This window comes from Phodopus roborovskii, unplaced genomic scaffold (genome assembly GCF_943737965.1).
Source record: "Phodopus roborovskii unplaced genomic scaffold, PHOROB, whole genome shotgun sequence".
Classification (NCBI taxonomy): domain Eukaryota; kingdom Metazoa; phylum Chordata; class Mammalia; order Rodentia; family Cricetidae; genus Phodopus; species Phodopus roborovskii.
In genome coordinates, this window is record NW_026125665.1 from 684,075 (window position 1) to 707,418 (window position 23,344).

Here is a 23,344-nt window from a genome sequence, read left to right on the forward strand (position 1 = left end):
CCAGTCTAAGATGCAGGATGCGACTCTTCTCCAGGGACCCCGGCTGCCAGCTGCTCCGCCCTCCAGGTCAACTCTAGACCACCCATCTTGGGACCGACACCCAGCGGTCCTGCCCTCCAGATCAGTAGGGCTCGGACACGCCCCCTCTAGGAACTCAACCCCCACCCCCCAGGACCTGCGGCCACCAGCCCATTGGTTCCCTACGCAGTGGACCCCGCAGACTCTCTTGGACACCATCTGGGAGGAAAATGCTCCCTGTCCGTTGCAGTCCTGGCCACTTCTTTCTGCTTCTGCTCCTATTGCCCTCAATGCCCCTGGCCCTCGAACCAGCACCCTCGGGCCCCACCGCCGCCCTGCTCCAGGCTCTCAGGCTGCACGAAGCACCCCGGGCCGTCCCCACGCTCCGGCCTGTGCCTCCTGTCATGTGGCGTCTGTTTCGCCGCCGCGACCCCCAGGCAGCCAGAGCGGGGTACCCTCTGCGACCATGCCACGTGGAGGAACTGGGGGTCGCCGGAAACATCGTGCGCCACATCCCGGACAGCGGTGAGTGGGGGTTTGTGGTTAGACAAGGACTCATGAGGCCGAGGGTCCCCCACGCGTCGGTCCAGCCTGCTAGCAATCTGGGACCCTGATTTCTTAGTGCTCTGGACGCAAGCTTACATGCCTGGGGCTTCCCAGGACCAGGCCCCAACCTTAGCCCTGCCTCCACCCCACAACCTCACACTCTTTGATGCCTTCCTTCAGGTCATTTTTCAGGGCCCCAGGTGCTGGCTGGCCCATCTCCAAGTGTAGGCACAGTGTGTCTTTCTTGCTTCTGGCGCCCTGCCCCCACCCTTCCGTCAGCAATGCCCTACAGATGTACTCCTGCTTCCCGCTTCCCTTCCTCCTGGTCCCAGCCCAGCCCAGCCCAGCCCGTTTGCTAGGTCGGCACACCATGTCCACACTCTTTTCTCCCTTCCAGGTCTGTTCTCCAGGTCCCCAGAGCCCACCAGGACCAGGGGGCTGCGCCCCAAGTGGACCGTCACTTTCGACCTGTCCGGCGTGGACCCTGTGGAGCGCCCGACACGTGCGCGTCTGGAGTTACGGCTGGAGGCTGAGAATAGGGACAGGCACGGGTGGGAGCTAAGCGTGGCACTGTGGGCCGAGAGTCCTGGAACTGAGCTGCTACGCGTCCCTGTACCACCCGGGCTGCCACTACGCGCCGATCTACTGGGGGCCGTGGTAGCTGCCAACATGTCGGTGCCGCGTACACTGCGCCTGGCGCTATCGCTGCACTGTGGAGCCACCACTGCCCGTGCGCACCTGGCAGAGGCCTCGCTGCTGCTGGTGACACTAGACCCGCGGCTATGTCCCCCGCCGCGGTCAAGGCGCCACACAGAACCTGGGGTGGGAGGTAGTCCCTGGGGTGCGTGTCGCATGCGACGGTTGCACGTGAGCTTTCGAGAGGTGGGGTGGCACCACTGGGTGATCGCACCCCGCGGCTTCCTGGCCAACTTCTGCCAGGGTACATGCACGCTTCCCGAAGTGCTGCCCAGATCTGGCGGGCCACCTGCACTCAACCACGCTGTGCTGCGCACACTCATGCACGCGGCTACCCCCACTCCTGGCGCAGGCCTGCCCTGCTGCGTGCCCGCGCGCCTGTCGCCCATCTCCGTGCTCTTCTTCGACAATAGCGATAATGTGGTGCTGCGACACTATGAGGACATGGTGGTGGATGAGTGTGGCTGCCGCTGACCAGCCGAGACATGCTTGCAGGGACAGCCCCATGCGAAAGCAAGGACCATTTGTTCATGTTTTATTGGTGACAAAAAGCTTAAAACAAATTTGACCAAAAATTAAGTTCCATTGCGTTGGCGCAGGTGTGCCTGGATAAGGGTCGGGTGGCCACTGCGGGAGGTTGGGGGCCGGGGCTGAGCGCCCAGCAATGAAGCCTCCACCCACGATGGGGGAAGAACCCGCGGGCCATCAGGCATCGTCACATTCAGGAGTTCGCCTGCAGCTTCTGAAGCTCAAACTCAAAAATCCTCTGGCCATGGTGCAGGCGGTGATCCCAGGCTGCAGGGCTCAGGCTTCTCAGCGCTGTCTCTCTGGAAGCTTCTTGCATCTCCCAGGTCCACCACTAAAGTCTTAGAGACAAACTGATCAAAGTACTTCCCATACTCCTTTCAAAGAATCTTTGGGAGAAGAAGAAAAAAAAAAAAACAAACAAACAAACAAAAAAAACCCAAAACAACAGCCCCCCACCCCCAAACACCGTGTTTTCTTTAAATGAAACCCATTAGCGCTGGGACAGCGCGATGACGCTCCTGGCCGCCCGCTCCGGTACAGAAACGCGAAGTTCGTCCTGCTAAAACGTAGCCCCTCAATCTCGATAAACAAAGAAAAAGAACAGCGGGCTGGTCCTGGCGAGGCCTCTCCCTCTGGCGGGCGCGGCGCCGGGCCGGCCTCGCAGCGGTGCGGGCCTCTCTCCTCTCACCGCCCGCAGGGGGCGCCCGCTCCTCGGCGCTCAGCTCCTCTCCGTCGTCCTCCCTGGCCGCTCTCCGCTCGCTCTCGCTCCTCTCTCATCTCCTCTCCTCGGCTGCTCACACAGTGGTGCTTCAGTTTTAGCAGTGGAAAACAGGTATCCATTTATTTTTATTTTTTATTACCCAGAATAAGATGCTGATAGACTAAGCCACATAGCTTAGCTCTTCTGCCGCCACCTGTGATCAAGGACAGGGTGAGAGGTGTCAGGGCTAAGTGGAGGCAGAACCTGCCCACATCCCACATCACATTTGTATACAGGGACATAGATGGGCCGACTAGGGCACTTACCTTCTAGTACTGGGACAGCCCAGTGACCCCGCCATGCTGGTATGCCCGCTCTCCCTGGTATGTGGAGTCTTGAGAGAGTGCCACATCAATCTGTGATTTAAACTCATCACCCAGGTAGCTGTCCTGGAAGGCAAAGCCAGAGTGAGCAAGGCAGGGCACCTACCAGACCACACCTTGTATAGCCTTAGTGGCGAGGTGACATGCCCAGGTCCCACAGGGTCACTCACCCTTCAGAAAGGTGCCACAATGGTTTCATGTGTGCCCCATTACCCCCCCCCCCACCCCTCTGCCAGTGTGCTGGTGAGGGCCCACCTGGGACAGTTCTGGCTGGGAAAGGCCAGGCTGGCTCATCTGAGAGGGCTGGCTCATGGACACATAGCCCTGTGTGAGGGCACCCTGTGAAAAGGGTTGTGAGGCCACGTCCTGGCTGGCCTGGCTGTTGGGAAGGGTAGTCTGGCTGGGCCCAGGAAGCCCAAAGCGGTTCTTCTGGCGTCCTCCACGGCCAGTCTTGCTTTTTGGGGTACCCCGGCCTGAAAGATAGCAGTGAAAGTCAGCAAGCTCCACCTAACCCTGTCAGATGAGGACCCAGCATGGTGGTGATAAAGCCATTTACCAGCAGCCGGCCCGTTGGCCTGTCCAAAGTACCCAGGTGGTGGCATGGGAGGCATGACCAAGTTGAAGGGAATGGGGATGTTCATGGCAGCCACATGGCTGGGACCGGCACTGATCATGCCAATCTGGTCGTGGGTCTGGAAGTACATGTTTGACGGCCGGCCTGCAAGACACCTGAAGTCAGAAGTAGGGCCCCAGCAGACAATGCTATGGTGAACTAGCTGCTAGGCCAGCCACCAAGCAGACAAGCAGGAGATCCAGTGTGTCTCCCATACAGGGTGCTGCTAGTGGAGGGCAGAGAGGGATCGGTGAAATGCTGGCCACATTGGTGCTTTCTAGGCAACTCAGAAGAAGCTTCCAGAAAGCAGAGGCCAGCCTGGCTGAGGTGAACACAGGCTTGCCTCAGAGGCACCAGAGGGACCAGAGCAGAGGCTAGAGCAGCCCTGGGAGCCTACAAGGGGTCCAAGGACCTGGTTGGAGAAGCCACCAAAACCTATGGGGCAAGCTCCAGATGGAGGCCAAGGCCAGCTTGGGAGGCCACCCATGGGGTGTCAGACCCAGACTGGGATGTGGGAAAATCAACATACTTGTGGTTGCCAGGAAGACTTACCCTGGCTGCTGCGGTCATAGACAGATCCCGGGATAATGGCCTCTCGGGCATCATACATGGCTGTAGTCATGAAGCGGGCCCCCTGCAGGGTGGCACAAGAGTGAGGAATGTGTCAGTAAACAGCAGCAGGGGCTAAAAGCTCCCAGTTTCCCCAGGTCCCAGGGCCAGCCCGTTGGCCCACCCACCGGGTTGACAGTGTTGACAAGCTTTCGAGGCTTGCTGAACTGCATGAGGCTCTCACGCAGGTTGTTGAGTGGCCCTTCCACCAGCGCCTTCTGCTCCTTGTAGTAGCTCAGCAGGTGGTTCCACAGGGGCTGCTTTGACAGCGCCTTTGGGTTACCCACAATGATCACGCCATACCTGCAGGGCAACCAACATACCAAGAGAGAGCTCATAGTCATACCCACTTGACTCCAGTGTCTAGGGTTAGTACCCTGAATGTCAAGAGCTGGGTGCCAAGAACCAAACAACACTGGTCAACCCTTGAGGTGGCACCTTAAAAAGAGGATTAACTGAAACCAGCCATGGCTCAAGCATAGAAGGAAGTCAGTCTCCAAATGTCTGCAGTGGGCTGGCTGGCTGTGGAGCAGGCAGTGGTTTCCTGGAGTCTGTTAGAGTCAGGGGAGTTGTGGCTGTACTGAAGTAAGGCCAAAATAACCAGCTCTTGGACAGGGATGCCAGAGGCACAGTGCCATATCAAGCCTGAGTGCACTTCCAGGACAGACTTGTTGCTGTAGGGGTGGGGTGGGGTGGGTGGAAGGAAGATGACAACGGGCAGCTGCCCACCTTGCTCTGGTGAGGGCCACATTGAGACGACGGGGATCATTCAGGAACCCAATGCCCTGGTGCTCATTGGCGCGCACGCAGGACAGGATGATGAAGTCCTTCTCCCGGCCCTGGAAGGCGTCCACACTAGCAATCTCCACTTCCTGAAGGAGACAATGTCCCATCAGCCACAGCCCTCCCTGCATCACTGAGCAGGGTAAAGCTGGACAATACAAGTCCACAGTGATGGGGACACCACAAGCCTGTCACAGAGAAGCAGAGACTGTGTGGGCTGCATGGTGCCAACCCTTGGCCATGGTACAACCCAACATAAAGCCACCAGAACGTGGCATCTATCACATGCTCAGGACACTGAGCTTAGCTTCCATTAGGGTACAAGTACCATGTCCCCCAGGTGGCACCAGCTATCCTGTCCATTTAACCCTGAACTGCTCTCTTTTTGAGACAGTCTTACTGTGTAGCCCTGGCTGTCTTAACACTCATAGGCCAGGCTGACTTCAAATTCACAAAGATCCACCTGTTTGTACCACCAGAGTGCTGACATTAAAGGTACAACTGTCACCACAACCTTTCTACTTTATAGAGCAGTCTGAAAGCTACTCTAATGCACTTACTGTGGCTGAAGGCACTGACCTACAGCGTATCAGGCAGCTTTGAACATGATGCAGGCAATGTGCAGTCACGTGCTCTCTCCTCACTGTTCAACATGTCAAGGCACATTTTAAAATGTATTATCTGCTGGGTGCCCTTGCATATAGCCCACAGCATGCATGTGACAATGGAGTACTTGCAGCAGCCCTCCTCTTCTATGTGGGTCCCGTGGAGACATTCCAGTCATCAGGAAGGCTGCACTAAGCCTTGGCCCTCAGGGTACCTTTTGATAGCCTAAGGCCAGAAGCAAGGCATGGGGAGTACCTGGTAGAGCTTGGTGTGCAGGGAGCCGCTGAACTGCATATATTGTACCAGGTAGGAACGCTGGCCCTCGTAGGGTGTGATGATGCCAATCTGGTCAGGCTTGGCACCTGCCTTCAGCAGCTTTGTAGTTATCTTCTCCACGTTGGCTGCCTCCGTCCTGAGAACATCTGTCAGTAACAGGCTCGCCACAGCCTGTCCCCAACCTGATAGGTCTCCCAGCAACCAAGGGGGCACTGGAGGACCCACAATAGTCTCCCACCCATGCCCTTTACTGAGGCTCCTCATATACTGTGACAGGTGGCAGCTCCACACACAGGCTGCCCGTAGCTGTATACCTGTTGAGGTAGGACGTGCCAGAGCTGGCAATCTCCTCCTGGCCCTGTGTCACGTAGAAGAACATGGGCTTGTCAGGCTGTGGCCACTGGAAATCAAAGCCCTTCTTGACACGATCCGCTGTGTCAGGGAAGACAGAAGAATCACTGAGAAGCCCCAGGGGCTCCAAGTGCACACCCAGACTGAGAGTAGCAACATCACTGTGCCAGTGGCACGGTGTCTAGGGCTCCTGAGCCAGACAGGCCTGGGAGAGAACAGGGCAGCCAAGGGGTCAGGCCAACACTGTTTAAGGCATCACTAGGGAACACGAGACAGTCTCAGTGCCCCTAGAAGCTGCACTACTGTACCTTAGAGTACCCACAGCCCCCATGACAGTAGGACCAGTGAGCCACACCTGTCCTCAGACCAAGGCCTGTCTGATGTGCCACACTGCACCCCTTCCTGTTTGGCTAGCACCATTCTAGGTTTCTTCAGTCGGTTCATTGTGTGGATCCTCACACCCTAGATGCTGAACCTACTCACACCAGCTTATCTCTTACAGGGAAAGCTTCCTCCCAAGGGTCACATGTATCACAGCCTATCACTAGTGAAGGAAGCTGGCACTGGAGGGCACTTTGCCCTAGGAAACACAGCATGGGCCTTTAAACTTGTTTTGAGCACCCACAGAAATACATGCAGCCTAGAGGGGGCAGGCCATGTTATCTGTGTCCACCAGGCAGGGTCTGTCCTGGCATAGCTTAGCCAGGGCTATGCAGGCCTGTCCCAGGATTTCACTTGAGTGGCACAAACAGCAGAGAACGTGGACCACCCAGGGAACTCACCCCACACTCAGGCAGTCATACAACCAGAACAGGTCCAGTCTGGCCAGCTGAGTAGTGCCATCCACCTATGGCTGCCAGGGTCCACATGGCAGGCCACACAGCACAGCTCTGAGCAGTTCCTTGCCTGTCAGAGCTCATCAAACACAGGCATTCAAATCCACACTGACCCACTGAGAAATGAACCCCTGCTGAAGCTCTGTGTGCGCCTGAGAAGGGCTCTCACTATAGAGCCCTGTCTAGCCTTGACCTCAGATCCTGCTTCTGTCTGCTTCCCAAGTAGTGAGTGCTGGGGCAAAAGCTGTGAGCCACCATGTTATACATTTTTATGAAAAATAACTTTATGCTGCAAAAAAAGACAGTGGCCTTGTCTTCTTTGTGGCCAAATCCCTCCACTTCACTGTCAGACTTCATGGAGGGCTGTGCCCAGGTTGGTTTCTGCATTAGTCTCCTGAGACAGGTCTAAGTCATGGGAAAAGTTAGCTTCCACTCACAAGCAGCCCGGAGTGGAGGGTGGAGTGGGGGGGATGACTGTGTCTAAGGTTTTCTGGTAACTATTGCTCATCTGATACCATAGTAAGTCACAGGCTGCTCTGTCCACTGCCCAGGGGTCCCGTCTTCCCTGAATGGGTTACCATCATGGACAGAATCAGGGAGGGGCCAGAACCACACCCCAGTGTCCTAAAATTCTGTTCAGAGCCTCAGATTACTGTAGGTGACAGGCTCACTCAGCTCACCTGCCTGTCATGTTGTGATGACCCTCTGAGGGCCTTGTCACCTGCCAGGTCTCATCATACTGACTTTACAAAAAAAAAAAAAAAAAAAAAAAAACCCAAAAAACAAAACAATCCCCCCCAAAACAAACAAAATAACCCAATGACTTCTTCTGGGCACCTTAGTATGTTATATGGTATCACCTCAATCAGTCACCCACCACAAAGGAAAGGGCTATGAAGCTGTTGCCAGGGTGGGTTCAGTTCTAACTATAGGATACCACAGCCTGGGATTTGTCCAGGGCCTCCGTGAAGCAGTTAGCATGAAACAACAGCCACCAGGTTAGAGCTAGTACACATCCTGGCCATTGTAGAAGAGAGGACTCCAGGCAGGGAACCCATTTACAGACCAGGTCTGGTCACTGTGGAGAAACCACACACTCCAGAGCACTGGTCCAGAAATACTGCCCACGGTGCTGATGTGAGCAGCACCATCAAGGCCTTAGGGAGAGGCTGATAGGCCATGGTCCAACGTTACCTGCAGTGACACCATTCTGCAATGATCCCTCGTAGAAGATATTGGACGGGAAGGCGCTGAGTGCGGGGTGCATGCGGTACTGCACCTGCAGGCGGATCGGCCGGATGCCCAGCACCACCAGGCGCTCAAAGAGCGACTGTGACAGTCCAGCCTTGGCTGCCTTCTTGCACATCACCACTGGGCCCAGCTGACAGTGGTCACCCACGAGGATCAGCTATGGCAAGAATTCCCTCAGTCAACAATACTTCAGGCTCCAGGCAGCTTAAGTGACCCCCACCACCACCATCACAAGAGATGGGTTCATCTCCACCATCCAAAAACAGGAAGAAAATTGCTCAGTGCAGACTGTGCAGGCACACCAAGAGGTGCCAGGAGTGGAGCACTGCTACCAGACAGGGCATCAGGGCCACACCAGTGGCAGGTACCCACCTGCTTGGCCCCAAGGACCACAGGCACCATGCACTCAGGCTCAGTGGCCTGGGTGCTCTCATCAATGAGGATGGAACGGAACTGCATCTTGGCCAGTCTTGGGTCACCAGCACCCACACAGGTACAGCAGATGACATCTGCGTTCTGGGGAAGGCATACGCATCAGGGCACATACATTCTACCTCACTATGGCAGTTGGCTTAGATGGGGGACCTGGAGTGCCCTGCTCTACACCTGCTCAGCAATTGTGTGTGTGTGTGTGTGTGTGTGTGTGTGTAGGCACACCTGTGTGCATATGTACATTTTTTTCTGACCGGGTCTTGCTGTGTTGCCTGTTTGGCTTTCCAGACTCAAGATCCCCAACAACTAAACAAGCCACTCATTCTGCTACTCAAGCATCTGCACCACAGGCTATCATGAGCATAAACATTCAAGGTGATACAGTCCTCTTGGACATACTCCACAGCACAGACACAACTGTGTCTGTCAACAGTTTCCAGGACAATGCCAAGCTGGTGGAACCTAAAGGCTGAGACTCCCGTTCTGGTAGCCTGGTTTGTAAGAACTGGGAGGCTGACAGAAGTGGCAGCTGTGTGTCCCTGACTGTGGGAACAGATGTGGAGACCAGGGGCCGCCAAGTGCACTCAGAATCCTGACTCAGAAAAGTCACAAGAGCCCCTCTACCTACATACAGGAAATAGCCCCCAAGGCTCCTGGGCAGTACTGTGCTCACCATGAGCAGCTCTCTCTCGGCTGTGCGTTTGAGCGCCCGGTACCGCTTCTCATCTGCAGATGACAGTTCTCCCGTCTCATCCTTCAGCTGCTGCAGTTTCTGCAGCTCGGGCATGCTACAAAACACGTGGTAGTCAGTGCCAGTGCCAGGGTGCAGCCTGTACTAAGCCCCCAGCTGCAGATATTCACCTGTCCATGTTCCTGATCTGGTTGTGCAGAGCCAAGAAGGACACGGGAGAATCAATGGCCTCTCGGCTTTTGGCACAGAGACGTACAACCTTCAGTCCTGTCTGGTGGATCTTCTCTGTGAGCTGGTCCACAGCGATGTTACTTGGGGCACATACCAGCACAGGCCTGCAGAGTGGAGTGGGCTGTCAGCATCGCCCAGGGAGGCTTAGCCAAGGTCCAGAGAAGAGCTGCATAGCTCTAAGTCCAACAGGTACAGCCACGCCAAAGCAAAACAAGTAAACTTTCTCCTAGCTTACCCAGTCACCACCAGCTGAATGCTGCTGCCCATACCCTCTCATTCATACAAGGCAAATCGGGGGTTATGGGACATACAAGGCACCTGAACCGTGATACTGCATGTATTTTCTCTGTGGCCCTAGCAGGTGGAAACAACCTACCAGGCCACACAAGACACTGCCACCTCTCACCCACAAGGCTGCTGCTGTTGAGCACCTACCCATTGCCCTGCCGAGCAAGGTGGTAGACGATAGTGGCAGACGTCACAGTCTTGCCTGTGCCTGGAGGGCCCTGGATGAGGCTGAGAGGTCTCTGCAGCACAGTCTTCACAGCGTATACCTGCAAGGGTGTTGCATCAGCAAGGCTGTGACGACTATAGCTCCCCATAGGCCCTGTCCCTGGGGTCCCTGTGGCACCTGAGAGTGGTTGAGGTCGGGAAGCCCCTGAGCCGTGAAGCGCTTTGGCAGCTGGCACTTGATGACCACATCCTCCACCTCATGGCCCAGCAACTTGTGGTAGATGTAGCCTGATACAGAGGTCTCATCCACAGCAAAGGTCTTCAGTGCACTCTGCATCCTGTAAGGAAAGCCAGTGTAGGATCCATGTGGGTCACAGGGACTGAAGGTGGAGGGGTCCCCATGCCCTAGCACCCTGGGGCAAAGGCAGACGAACCTATCAAAAGAGGTTGACTTCCACACAAAATCCACCTGGAAGTTGTGGGTCACCTCCACGGGTGCACCCACGCTGCTTCGGAGCTCAATAGCAATCTCATCACCATAATCTGGCCGCTGAGTTAAGTCTGCTTCCTGTTCAAAGCCGCTACCCTCTACAGGGCCACTGGCTTCTGATCCTCCTGAGTGACACTCCCTCCATCTATCACTACACCAGGTCCCCTTGGTGTCTGCCACGGGGAATGGTATAGTCTGACCCCAGGCGCAAATGCAAGCAAGCAAGCAAGTGCACAGAGAGCATGTGGTAGGGCAGCTTCTAGCCAAGATATATATGGTGGGTGGGTGCCACAGTGTTCATGTCCCCAGAGGAAGACAGGAAGAATCACACAAGTTAAAGCACTGGGGACAGCCAGGAGTCTTGTTATGGCACCCATCCTTCCAGATGATGTGGCAAAGGATACTATCAGGGACCTTGATGACGTGGCCAATCCCCTTCCAAAGGGGCGCTAGGTCTCCTTTGTACCGCAGACAGATCTCATCACCCTGCATGAGCCGCATATCTTGCAGGAAGGAACAGTAAAATTAGCAATTTCCAGAGGGCCGTGGCCTCCACCATGCAGAGTTTACATAAGGACATGATACAAAGGACTAGGAATTTTATGCTACTTATGGTCACAAATATTTTAAAACTTAAAATCACCTCTTAACCAAATTATGACTAAATCCTCATTACCAGAGTCAGTCTTGGGCAAAGTGAAGAAGGCGATTCTCTTCTTATTCAGGCCCAGGTCCCACCTGACCGTGATGTTATCTTGAGTCTGAACATATGAGAAACAGGGGTCTGGTTAGCTTAACACCCACTCACAAGCCGGGCTCCTCACAGGACTGGGCCTCTAAGGCCATGTCTGTGCTGTGCAGCCTTTGGGGTGCAATGCACAGCACCCACAGCCAGGAACTCCAACATCGGGGAACAACCACCCACTGCCTAAGCCGGTCCCAGCAGCAGACTTTGTAGAGCCTCAGGAGACCCTGCACACCAGGCTCTGTGGGAAGAGAAGGTGCTTGGGGGACCAGTGGCACAGGGCCCTCCTCCCACAAATGTTCTTGGAGCTGTAGACACAAGGGGTTCTCTATGGATTCAAAAGCCAAGATTAGGCCTTCTTTCAAAATGCCCATAGCCCTGGCCTGGTTCCAACCCTGACCCACTGGAGGTGGTTAGAGACCCAGTGTACGTTTTGCTCCACATCACCTGTGACTCCTTCAGCTTCTTGTCGTAGTCAGCCTCAAGCTTGACCAGGGGCCCAAAGATGTTTTGGTACTGGTAAGCATCCTCGTACCGCAGGAGCACATGCTGCGGCTCCTCATCCACGCCTGGCTTCTCCAGGTCCTCCAGGGTGGCTGAAGGGTTTTCCTATGGCGGAGAATAGTGCTTGCTTGCCCTGCTTAATCCTTAACCAGTGAGCAAAAGCTCAGAAGGAACCTAAGGCTTGCATAGCCTCTTGTCACAAACCCTTGTGGGTGGAGAGTGGCTATTGTGCTGTGAGCCTGTGCTCTAAACCTACTGCCCTGATGGCTGTTGGGCACGTCCAGTAGCACTCTGACCCAGGAAACCTGGAAAGGGCACCCCAGGGCCCAGAATACCACTCAGGCCTACAACCAAGAGTCCTGGACTTCCCCCAATGAGCCAGGTCCATCTCCTCTATGCTGCACCCAAATGCCTCCCCTGAGACTCACTGCCCTCAATGAGCCTCACTGTGGGAGACAGGACAGAATCTGGGCACACCTAAGTAAGTGGAACCTGCCCATTCAGGTATAAAGCTTACAACATTTTTGTCCCACACTACTTGGGATTCCTGGTCAAAGGGCACTTGATTGCCATCCCTAGCAAGGTATGAACAAGGTCAGAGCCTGAGGAAGGCAGGAGCCAGAGCCCCGACTCATCCTCTGAGATAGGGACAGTGCTCTCTTGAGCAGCCTTCAGCCAGCACAGAAAGACTACTAAGGCCCTGCAGAGCCCCCCGGCCATCTTCTCCCTGGCCAAGTCCCAAAGGCCCCAGTGTCAGGCAGGCTGTGTGCTTTTGTCTCTGCAGCCTCAGGCTAGCATCCCTGGACAGCTCACCTTCCAAAGCTCCTCCAACTTGTTGATCTGCTGTGCGGTGATCTGCCGAGCTCGTAGCTGCTCCTGCTCTGAGGGAATCTTAACTAGCCATGACAGGAAGCACCGGTCCTGGATCAGGGGCTGCCACTGGGAGCTGTCCCAGTTGATGTCCTTGAGGCTGCTCTGGCTGGCACAGGGCTGCCTGTGCAGTGTGGGACAGGAGAATGAGTTGGGACCTGGCCCAGGAGGCCTCTAACAAGCTAGAAGCCAGCAACATCCATACACTTCAGCTCTGGCCCCAGCTCACTTACTTCCTTTTTTTAGGTTTTTGGAGACAGGGACTCACTACATAGCCCTGGCTATCCTGAACTCTCTATTTAGACCAGGCTGGCCTTGAACTCAAGAGATCTTCCCGCGTCTACCTCCCCAGTGCTGGGATTGAAAGCTGGCACCACACCAAGCCAGACTTCATTTTCGAATTTGACCAGAGTATACACAGAAGAGCCACCTGGGTACCAATAGTCCCATGCCCCTTCTCCCCGCCTCCCCAGGCAGCTCACCTGCACAGCAGCACCACCACTGAGTCAGCCTTTGCAGGGATGAAGCCCAGCAGGAAGACATTGCGGCAGCCGCAGTTGTAGCACTCCAGCACTGTCTCGCCCAGTGGTCCATCCTTGTGCAGTGTCACCTCCTTGCATTTAGCCCTCACCAGGTGATTGACAATGTGGCTGGGACCAGGAAACCATTGGCAGTTAACACCCCAAGCTTAGCTTTTCACCACTGCCAAGTTCTGTGGCCCCTATGGAACAATCATGCCTGCACCCCTGGGAGCCACAGCCCTGCCCAACCCCATCTGCCTGCAGGAAACCACTTACATAATCCCTGCAATTTCCTCCATTCCCATTTTCTTTAGCCCCAGTTCGTGGTCCTAATACCTCAAACAGCAGGGTGGGCACAGCATGGCTCCTGCCAGAAGGCCCATTTTTCCCATACCCACCCACAGGTCACTGTAGCAAGGGGCTGTTCTGAGAACCACAGCTCCCATCCCTTCCTTCCATGCTGCCATATAGGACATGGCCTACCTCAAGGGTGGCCCATGTCAGGCTGGCCACCTCATCCCTGAGGGCCCATGGGCTCCTCCAGCTCCTCCTGACTGTCACAGGGGACACTAGTTTCACTAGTCTTGCATGACCGCATGACAACCTTCATCAGAGTTCTGTGGTGGCCATCCAGCCACTCTTGGCTTTGCATGTATGACCCCTTCTTAACAGTGGTCACTGGATGCCCTGCTTCAAGTGACTAATTTCCCCACCCTAATCCAGGACAGCCTTCCTGCCTCCTTTGAGCTTTTAGCCTATTGCTTTTTCTGCACAGGGGGAGCTGATACCAAGGGAGCAACACTTAAACTATCTAAAACCCTCTGAGAATGGGATGTGTTGGCCACTGAAAGTGATTTACAGATGCTGGCCCCTGCCTCGCTGCTCCAGAGCCTTCTGCAGACCTGGCGCCTACAAGCTTCTGTGGTGCTCTCTAAAAACTGTCCTGAGAAACAGACTCCTGCTAGTAACAGGGCACAGGCACACTAGCATGGAGTAGGGCTCAATATGCTCACACTTGGGATCTGGAACCATTTGCCCCAGAGACAATCAAGTGAGGTAGGCCAACTGGATGCCCGCAGCCTCCCAGGAACAAGGACAGGCAGGCCGTGCCAACCTCATCTCATAAGAGACAGGCACAGACTGAGAATAAAATTCAGCCAAACTCCTTGCATAATGAGCAAGCCAGAGAATCAATCAAGGGTAAACATGCCGAGGCGTTCACATGACACCATCTGTTTCAAGTTACACCAGTAGAGGGGGAGTCCAGGTTCGGCAGCGCCATTTTATTTTATGCTTTGCTCCAACTTCATACTAACTCACGGCAGCCTAAGCGCTACTGATTAAACATACATGCATGGCTGTTAGCTACCTGCCAGAAGTATTTCCTCGGCCGTTGCAGAACCATTTTTTGCTGGTATTGCAGTAAACCACGCACGCAGGATCATGGATTCCGCAGTAACTGGAAAAGTTCAAACCACAACAATCAGTGCTGGCCTGCAGCCTCTGGGAGAAGTCCTTCCTCTTACAGAGCTTCTGGTTTCCATTAAACATAAACACAATCCTAGCAAGTAAAAAAGCCACCTCTACTAACACAGGAGGATGAGGGCAATACAACACAGGCAAGGCAGTCCTGGCCTCTCCTCTCCGCCTGTAGGTGGAACAAGGCTGTGGTGAGGGAGTACCTGACTTCAGCAGAAAGCACTGTGAGGCCAGAGACCTTTCAGGCCCAGCTCAGAGCCAGTGGTGTTATGCACCCTAATCACTGGTTCTCCATAGCCCTGCTGGGCACTGGAAAGGTTGGGGCAGGAGCTGTCAAACCAGAATATGCTCTCATTGGCTCCTAGTCTAATATGGCAACAAGGAGGACCTGGGTACCCAGCTCTGTCTGCCTATGGCTCTGGAAAGCACTTGTCAATCAGGAGAGTCATGAGAAAGGAAGGTGCAATTCGCCTGCAGAGGGCAGCAGGCGGCTGCAGAAGCTTCAGTGAAGGCTCCAGTTCTGGCTTTTGGGAGGTGGGCAGCACTAGCAGAGCAGGATATGAGAATCAAGGACATTCCAACTCTTTAAGCCTCCATTCCCTTTGTAACTGATGGAGTTAAGAACTGTACTTGATGAGAACACAGCCCACAAACTGTCCATGTTCCACCTTTCAGAATGGCTCTTCAGGATCCCTGGGTAAGTGGCTGGGGCTATTCTCTACTAACAACCAAGGAGTAAGGGCTCGTGGGGCAGGGGAAGGGGCTACATCAGAGCTACATAGCCCAGGGTCCCAGTAAGCAACTGAGACTCTGGAGCCACCTCTTGGTCTACCTGCAGGCGTGGACTGGGAGGTCCTTGGTGTAGTATGTGTCTTCTTCATCTTCCTCAAAGTTCAGCTCAGCCAGCAGTTGGCTGGTCTTGGCCACACTGTCATCCACAGCCCCATTCTGCAAGATGCCCTCAGGTCCAACCTACAGCAGAACACACAGTGTCACCAAGGTGGGCACCCAAGGATGCTAGAGCTGGCTGACCCCACCTGGCCATAGAGTTCACAGCTAAGCAGTCAAGAAAAATTATCCCCCCCCCCAGCTGAGGTGCATAGGAACAAGACAAGTGCTCCAAACCCATTAAACACACACTCTAGGAATAACTGAGTACCACAAAGGCAGAAGCTGAGTCAAACCACTATGAAGGCACTGCAGGGCAAGGCAGAAGCCAGTCTTCTATGCACAGGTTGTGCCTTATGGCACACAGCCAGGGAGGGCCTCAAAGTCACAACACAGGATATCTACTCTCAAATCCCACTACTGAGACCATGCTGCCTTGGCTGGCCTGAGCACTAGCCCAGAGCACTAGCCCCTCCCCTCAGCACTTAGCCATTAAAAGGCCAGGCAGATGGGTGTCTCCAGGGGACCAGAAGTAGCAAAGCCCCCAGGCCTAGCACCAGGACTTAGACTGAGAGAGAAACAGATGCCTCCTTATCAACCATGGTGAACCTTTGTCACCTGTCAGTTGTATAATTCAGCACCAGGTCCCCACCATAGCTACCTCCCAGCTGATGCTTGTGGATGTGAGCCTGGCGAGCCACATGCAGACATTTACCTGTCACTTCTCAAACCTTAAAGACAGGGCACCATGAGAGGCCAGGATCCCTGAAGCAATTCCCAACACCAACAAGATGGACCTATATGGCTGGGGCACCTGTTCATGTGTGCTCAGCCAGGCCGCAGTCACCCATGTCTACATGGACTCTAGATGCAGTCATGGGGAGTGTGCTTGGTAGTCTAGAGGGATTCTTAGGCAAGGAGAACCCAACCTCTAGACTCATCTTCCTCAGCACCAGGGACAGAGCCAGAGCCTCATGTGCCAGGCAGGAGCTCTGTCAGCACTCTCTCCAGCACTGGCCTCAATTTCTGGATGACAAAATTATGTCATTACAAAGAATCTTGTCCCTGTATCTTAATCTGTGCATCAGAATTCCTTAAAAACTGTGACAAAAACCACAGAGCAAGCCAGGTATGGAGGCAGAATGACTACCACAGGTTCCAGGCTGGGCTGGATCAAGGTTGCTTTTAAATGAACATGTCAGTAGTATTATCTCTCACCTTTTTACATGCCTGTTCCATAATGGCCACTCAACACTTCCTTCTCCAGAGCCACAGCCATTATGAACTTTGTGTGAAAGAATACTAGGGAGCACCTGTTAAGTGGGACTATTCAGAACCTGACTGGCTCACTTCCCTGAGTTTTGTCCTATGAGTCACCAGCTTAGGACCCTCACCTTACTCAAAACCCAGCCTGGCTAGACAGAACCTCATATGAAATTATCACCTGCCTCTGAGCTCCAGGCATTGGCAATGCTAAAGAGCAGTGACCCAGCCACATCAGCTTCCAGGAGGCCAGCCACATCAGCTTCCAGGAGGCCAGCCACACATGCTAAAGTGAGCAACAGGTTTGCTCACGCTCTTTAGCTGGGGTTTGCACCTCAGCACTTTGTGGGCTTCATGGGTTGGCACACAGAAGAGCTCAGAGCCTGCCTGGGACCTGAGCTCTAATAGGGTCTGGCCCTGGGTGGCTCTGGTGGTCCTTAAAGGTGTGAAGAAGTAAAGCAGGGCTAGGAGGCTGTCATGACTACTGTGACTGTAACTACTACAGGGTCCAATTCCTGTCCATACAGCACCACACCTGCTGTGTCTGTGAGCCCCCCTATTCCCCATCCCATGTGGTGCCTGGCCTGAAATTTTTGACAGATTGTCCTCACTGTGGAGGACAGGGCTGGGAAAAAGGATGGTGACTCAGCTTCATTTTCTCCTTTTTAATTTTTTTTTTTTTTTTTACATTTGGTGTTTTGCCTGCATGTATGTCTCCGTGGGAAGTATCAGATCTTGAAGGTACAGATAGGTATGAGCTGCCATGTGGAACTGAACCTGGGTCCTGTGCATGAGCAGTCAGTGCTCTCAACCACAGAGCCATCTCTCCAGCCTCACTCAGCTTCTTATCCCACAGAGCCTAGAATGTCCCTACCCAGTTTATTAGGGAAACTGTCTATTGACTTCTGGAGAACTAGGATGCTGTTCTTATTTGTCCCAGTGGTGCTGAGATGTGAGCACAGGTGAGCACACACCACTGAGCTACATGATAGCCACAGCTTCGGGTCAACAAATAGCCTTCCCAGGCCAACAGTGGTAGTATACCAGGAGTCAGAGAAGCAGATCTCTTCAAGGCCAAGGCTGGCCAGGTCTACAGAGAGTCCAAGGCCAGCCTGATATACAGTGAGTTCCAGGCTAGCCAGGGTGCCACAATGAAATCCTGTCTCAAAAAATAAAGTAAAATTTTAAAAGAGAGGGGAAATATCTTTACTACATGTTGAGTCAGTCGGGTGTGGGGCACCACCAGGGCACCAAGGTCCTAACAGCACTGTGTTTATGTCCCTCATGCATGTTAAGGATGGGAAGCCCTGGTCACACAGAAAGGCAATACAAGACAAATACAAGATCCTCTAGCACCCCACAAAGCCAGACTGGAAAGAAGATTCCAGACTCGCTGCATGGCCTGGCAATGGACTGGCCACCTCTATACAGTCAGTGACTGTTGAGGGCAAGCATCTCACACTCTCAGAGGTGCATCTGGTCCCAGATGGTAACAGAATGAGCTAAGAGCAAGGGACAGCACTTGGCACAGAGCAGGGCCAGAGCCCCACAGAGGTGATGCAGTAGGGCTGCATGGACAATATTGCCTTGGCCGGCACAGGACTGCAAGCCCTTGCCCTATGAGACGGTCCAGAGCACATTTCCAGCTCACCAGACTAAGGCATGCTGCAGGTTCCCCAGTCAACTCAAGGGCCCAGGGCTGGGTATCTCAGGCCCCGCCCCAGGAGAAAGTCTTCTCTTTCTCCTTAGGCCCACCCTGAAGGTGTCAAGTAAATTAAACTTACAAGGGTCACCTACCTGGAGACAATTCCACCAGACACACAGAAGTCAGACTTTGGGACAGAACAGTGCAAAAAGGGAACCTTGTTTCCAGAAGGAACTTGTAGAAAGTCTCCACTGTGTGGTGCTATGACCTCGGACTTGAGGTGTACTGCAGGACTCACGGGCATCACCCCACTTAGTCTGCAGGCGGGCACCCCAGGATCTTGGGTGGCACACAATGCCCTCAGCCTCGACTAAGCTACCTAAATGCCTCGAGGTGTACAGCACCTACCAAGGCAGCCCTTGAATCCATATCTAGCCTCAGGGCCACTATTGGCCTGCTCCTTGCAGGAGCCCCACCCCTGAAGAGAGACTGCAACCCAGGAGGCCCTAAGAGTCTTAGCCAAATCCATATCTGCCCTCCAAAACACAAGTGCTGGGATGTAAAGTAAGTCATCTCTTGTTCTCCCAGGCCCTAAGCAGGAGGAGATGAGTGGGAGCTGCACAGCCTGGGGTAACCCTCTCCCAAACCTACAAAACAGCCACATCCTATCAGCTGGCCTTTCTAGCCTCAGGAGAAAAGGCTCAGTTAGAGTCTAGATCAAGCTCTAGCTGAAGCTGCTCCTGACCTGTATGGCTCCGAACTTCCTTAACCTTAGTTTGGACCAAAGCTGACCTGCAGCCATTTTGACCTACAAAGGTGACCTCACTGGGCCCTGCTCAGCAAGAAGCCCTCATTTTCCATTCTGTGGCCTTGAAGCTTTATTCTGTGTGACATGAGCTCACCTGTCTCTCACAGGGACAAAAGGATGGGACCATGCAGGCAGCAGAAAGTAGCAAGTGCAAATGACCTGACAGGAGCCAGCTACATGGGCAGGCCACCAAAGCCAGAAAGAACCTATCCTAGGAGCAGCATCCTGGGCAGCCACACCCCCCATGGGGAAGCACCCTTGAGTTCTGTGGAAGCAGCAATGCAGCAGGCAAGCTCCCCACCCAGGACAAGGCTGTACAGAGCTGGAGCAGACTGTCCCAAACCACAAAAATCCCACCTCAGTGACTACCAAACTCAACACCCTGGGAACACCAACCACCAACTGACACCTAGGCAATAGGGGCCTCTTCTCTTAGGAGACCAGAGGGGCAAGACTACTCAGCAGCTCCAGTGCCCTGGTCACTCACAGGCTGCTTACACATGTACAGAGGCCATGGAATCCCCTGCTGTACCCTACACCTTCTGCTAGTCCTCCACTTATCCCTATACCTACGGCCTTTCTGCCCCTGCCACTTCCAGGCCATGCTCTGACCCAGCTTAGAGGCCAGTCCCCCCCCCCCCAAGGCACTCAGATCACCCTGACAGCCACCATCCTCACTGTGCTGAGTGGGCACCACGAGCAGCTGGCTAGGCCCTCCCTCACCAGTCCTGCAAGAAGGAGGAAAGAAAGGTGCTGTGGGGTAGAGGGTAGAAGTCGGGCCACTGGCTGCCAAGAGGTCATGTAGGGCACAGAGAAACACCTGAGGTGCAAAGGGGTGCCAGTCCCAGACAGGAGCACAGTGAGCGCCTCAGGGCATATCAAAGTCTCAAATGATGCCCTGCAGCCCCTCAAGCAGTGGGGACAGGGGACCCCAGAACAAATTTCTTCCCCAAGAACTCTACCACAGGCGCTAACCAAAAGCAGAAAGTAAGGATGGCTCTGTGCAGTGCAGCCACTCAAGTCACAAAAAGGACACAACACATGCCAGCACATGGATCACTCTGAGGTCATGACAGGAAGTAAAGAACCAGGCACAGAGCTGAATGTGCCCAGCATAGACAGGGCCACACGTTCCGTCAGTACCCCAAAGGAATGAGCCAGAGATGACAGACACAGGATGACCACACCAAGCCATCCACAGAGGCCACAGGACTAGGGTGGCCCAGGAGAGGCTAGGGAGTGCAGGGACTCAGGACGACAAGATGTTCAGTGTGCTGCCAGCTTTTGGGGGGGGGGGGGTGAATGCAGCTCCATGATCCTGTCTCAATAAAGCTGGGATCATCAACACTGGGCCAACAGGAAGAGCTGGGGGGGAGGGGAGGGACTCCTAGAAGCCCCTGACCAAAGGCTGCAACACATCCACCTTTAAAGATGAGTAAGGAAAAAAAAGTTAATGTTTCTGGTGGCTGAGGCCACTGGCTCTGCAAGGGAGGACTTTCTCCACTCTCCAATTCTGTTTACTTTCTGTCCACAGATGCAAGTCCTCCTAAGACAGGATGGAAGGCACTCCCTTCCTTCCCAGACACGGATTTGATGTTAAGAGAGGCCACAGGTGGGCAGAAGCTCATGGTTCAACTGGCAGAGTTGAGCACACCCATGTGAGCACACCCACAAGTCTGCTGTTGCACACTTCCGCTAGCACTAAAGACCTTGACATGAAGCACCTCCTTAAACATCTGCTATTCACAGCTGTGCCATCACAGCCTGCTGCAAGGTGGGTGACCCCACAGGTCTCTCCCCTCTCCAGGTAGATGAGGCCAAAAGGAAAGGTCTACCCAGGGAGGGAAATAAATTGAGGCTTGGCCTTCAGGGGCTGCCCACTCTTCCAGGTGACCTGCTCTATCCCTACCTCCCTACACCAAAGGTAAACAGCTAGAAACAGCACACACCTGTTGCTGTGGGGCTGAGTCAACCCTCTCCTATTAGGGCTGAAAATGAGCCCAAGTGGGTGGTCTACCCACAGGCATGATTCAGCCAGCTAGCTCAAAGGCCCTCCCTCCCCCAACAACAAGGTCTGAAATCAACATGAAGACTAGTGGTGCCTCCCTAGCCCCAAGCACAGGGACACCTGTGGCTCCAGCCTGCAGCTCCTCCCTGAGAATACAGGAAAACAAAGCCAAGAGGTGCCCAACACCAACCCAGCCATAGAGAAAAAGCCATCTGATTAGAGGTGGTAGCCAGTCCCCAGTCCAAGCTGAAATACCTATGCTACCTGTCATTCAAAACAAAAGTCCTTCCCATAGGCAGTCACCCATGTGATACCCACTGTCAATGCCTCTGAAGAGCAAAACTCAAACCCAACTTTTCCAAGCAGAGCCCGGGAGTTACATAACACTGGTTTCAGCAACATGCAAACCCTAGAGGAAAAACAAACCAGCAATTGCCTCTCCAGCCACCCCAACCAGCCACTGTTGTTGCTACTTCTACCAGAGATGCCAAAACCCTGACTTGGCTCTGCTCCAGGGACCCTCAAACTTGAACTCAAGTGGCCTGGCTGGAGGAGTGGTGGATGGAAATGGCAAGAGGGTGAGATGGGGTGGTTGGACTGGCTAAAAAGGTGACCCAGGAGTGCAAGACAACTGTGGACAGGTCATCTCAAGGCTGAGAGACACCTGGGGTAAGTTACCATAGACACACCCAAAGGGGAAGTTGAGGGCAGCTTTGGATTGAGGCTTGAGCCAGAGCAAATCCTATGCTACAGGACGAAGGACATTTATGCAGGTCAGGTCGCGGCCCAGCCTGGATGGGTGGAGGAAACAGGACAGGTTGTAGAGACTAGGTGCAGGTAGCAAGTAGCTAAGGCAGGAGGCAGGGAATCGAAGAGATGGCAGGTAGCTGGGCCAGAGCAGCAAAACTACAGCAGGTGGCAGTAACTGTGGCAGGTAGGCTGGGTCAGGAATAGGGAGATAGAATGGGTAGCTGAGGGTGCAAGCAGCGAAGGGGCAAGCAAGCAGGAACCAGGGCAAAATAGCAGAGATCTAGGGCAGATTACAGGGACTCAAGTTAGGTGGCGCGTACGTGGGGCAGTTAAACAGGAATCCAGGGTGGGTATCTAGAGCCAGTTAACAGGGACTTTAAGTAACCAGGGTAGGAAGCAGACACCCGTGGCTTGTTAACTGGACCTGGGGCAGGTTCTCAGGGGCCTAGGGCTGGTTAACTGAGACCAGGCGTCGCAGCTCCCGCGCCCGCCCGCCCGCCCGCCCAGCTTCCGGCGCCGCCATGCGCCGCTCCGCTTACTTGCGCGTCGAGCTGGCCGGCCGCGCTGCCTGTGCCCGCTCCGCCCGGGCCTCCCGCGCCACCGGGGCCGCCGGGGGGCGTCTGCGTCTGGCTGGGAAGGGTGAAGTCGGTGAACTCGAACTCGGAACCCTGGGTGTCGGCGCCGAGTAGCTCGGCCTCCTCAGTGTCCAAGAAGGTGAGCGTCTGCGAGCTGGGGCCGTACGCCTCCACGCTCATCCTGCAGCCCGGACGGCGCCCTCCGCCGGCGCCTCGCCGCACTCGAGTCTGAGGCTTCGCCTAGGCCTAGGCCGTAACCCGGAGTCGCCGCCGCCCCGCGAGCCCGGCAGCCTCCGAAAGAGAGCCGAGCCGCCGGCTCCGAGCGCTGAGTCGCTGCCGCCGCCGCCGCCGTGCTCCTCGGCGCCGCCGCTCGCCTCAAAGCCCACCGCCGCTCTCAGCCCCTGGACGGGAACCGCCGCCACCACCGCCGCCGCCTGCTGCGGTGCGCGTGCGCGAGCCCGACGCCGGCACAGGTGCGCGTGCGCGAGCCCGACGCCGGCGCAGTCGCGCGCGCTCCTCCCGGAAAGTTGCCAACTGAGCCCGGGCACTGAAAGCTGAGAGGGAGGGCGGAACTCGCTCTGCGCCTGCGCATATGGGCGGGACTGCAACCGCCTTAAGGACCAGGGCTCGCGAACTTGGCCACGATCCAACCGCTGCTTGGTGATGCGCATGCGCGGCTGCGACCTCCTGGCCCGCAGACCTCAGGGCTGGACGTTCATTAGGTGCTGTTTGAGCGCTCAGGCTTGGGATCAGGGATCAGGGACCGTGCACCTGTACTCATTGAGCCCTGGTTAC

General features: G+C 54.9%; 2 protein-coding genes across 5 annotated transcripts; one reads left to right on the top strand and one right to left on the bottom strand.

The window, feature by feature from the left end:
* The first annotated feature begins 225 nt into the window (after positions 1–225).
* Gdf1 (growth differentiation factor 1) lies at positions 226–1,945 on the top strand. Its single transcript, XM_051178077.1, has 2 exons — positions 226–543; positions 962–1,945. Exons 1-2 carry the CDS (start codon positions 249–251, stop codon positions 1,732–1,734), a joined length of 1,068 nt encoding a protein of 355 aa, XP_051034034.1. The 5' UTR covers positions 226–248; the 3' UTR covers positions 1,735–1,945.
* Upf1 (UPF1 RNA helicase and ATPase) lies at positions 1,781–22,982 on the bottom strand. 4 transcript variants are annotated; one of them, XM_051178075.1, is made up of 24 exons: positions 22,514–22,982; positions 15,445–15,584; positions 14,503–14,592; positions 13,095–13,262; positions 12,556–12,736; positions 11,686–11,847; positions 11,170–11,254; positions 10,898–10,996; positions 10,438–10,564; positions 10,182–10,341; positions 9,986–10,104; positions 9,490–9,654; positions 9,302–9,416; positions 8,569–8,712; positions 8,140–8,353; positions 6,073–6,190; positions 5,738–5,894; positions 4,823–4,965; positions 4,222–4,396; positions 4,037–4,118; positions 3,428–3,589; positions 3,127–3,344; positions 2,815–2,937; positions 1,781–2,702 (listed from the first exon to the last, which is right to left on the bottom strand). In XM_051178075.1, the coding sequence occupies exons 1-23, from the start codon at positions 22,727–22,729 to the stop codon at positions 2,818–2,820; spliced, it is 3,360 nt and encodes a 1,119-aa protein (XP_051034032.1). In that variant the 5' UTR covers positions 22,730–22,982; the 3' UTR covers positions 1,781–2,702; positions 2,815–2,817. The 4 variants fall into 4 exon arrangements, with proteins under 4 accessions (XP_051034032.1, XP_051034031.1, XP_051034029.1 ...); XM_051178074.1 differs by having other exon boundaries at positions 10,438–10,546; positions 11,137–11,254; XM_051178072.1 differs by having other exon boundaries at positions 11,137–11,254.
* Between the last annotated feature and the right edge of the window lie 362 nt (positions 22,983–23,344).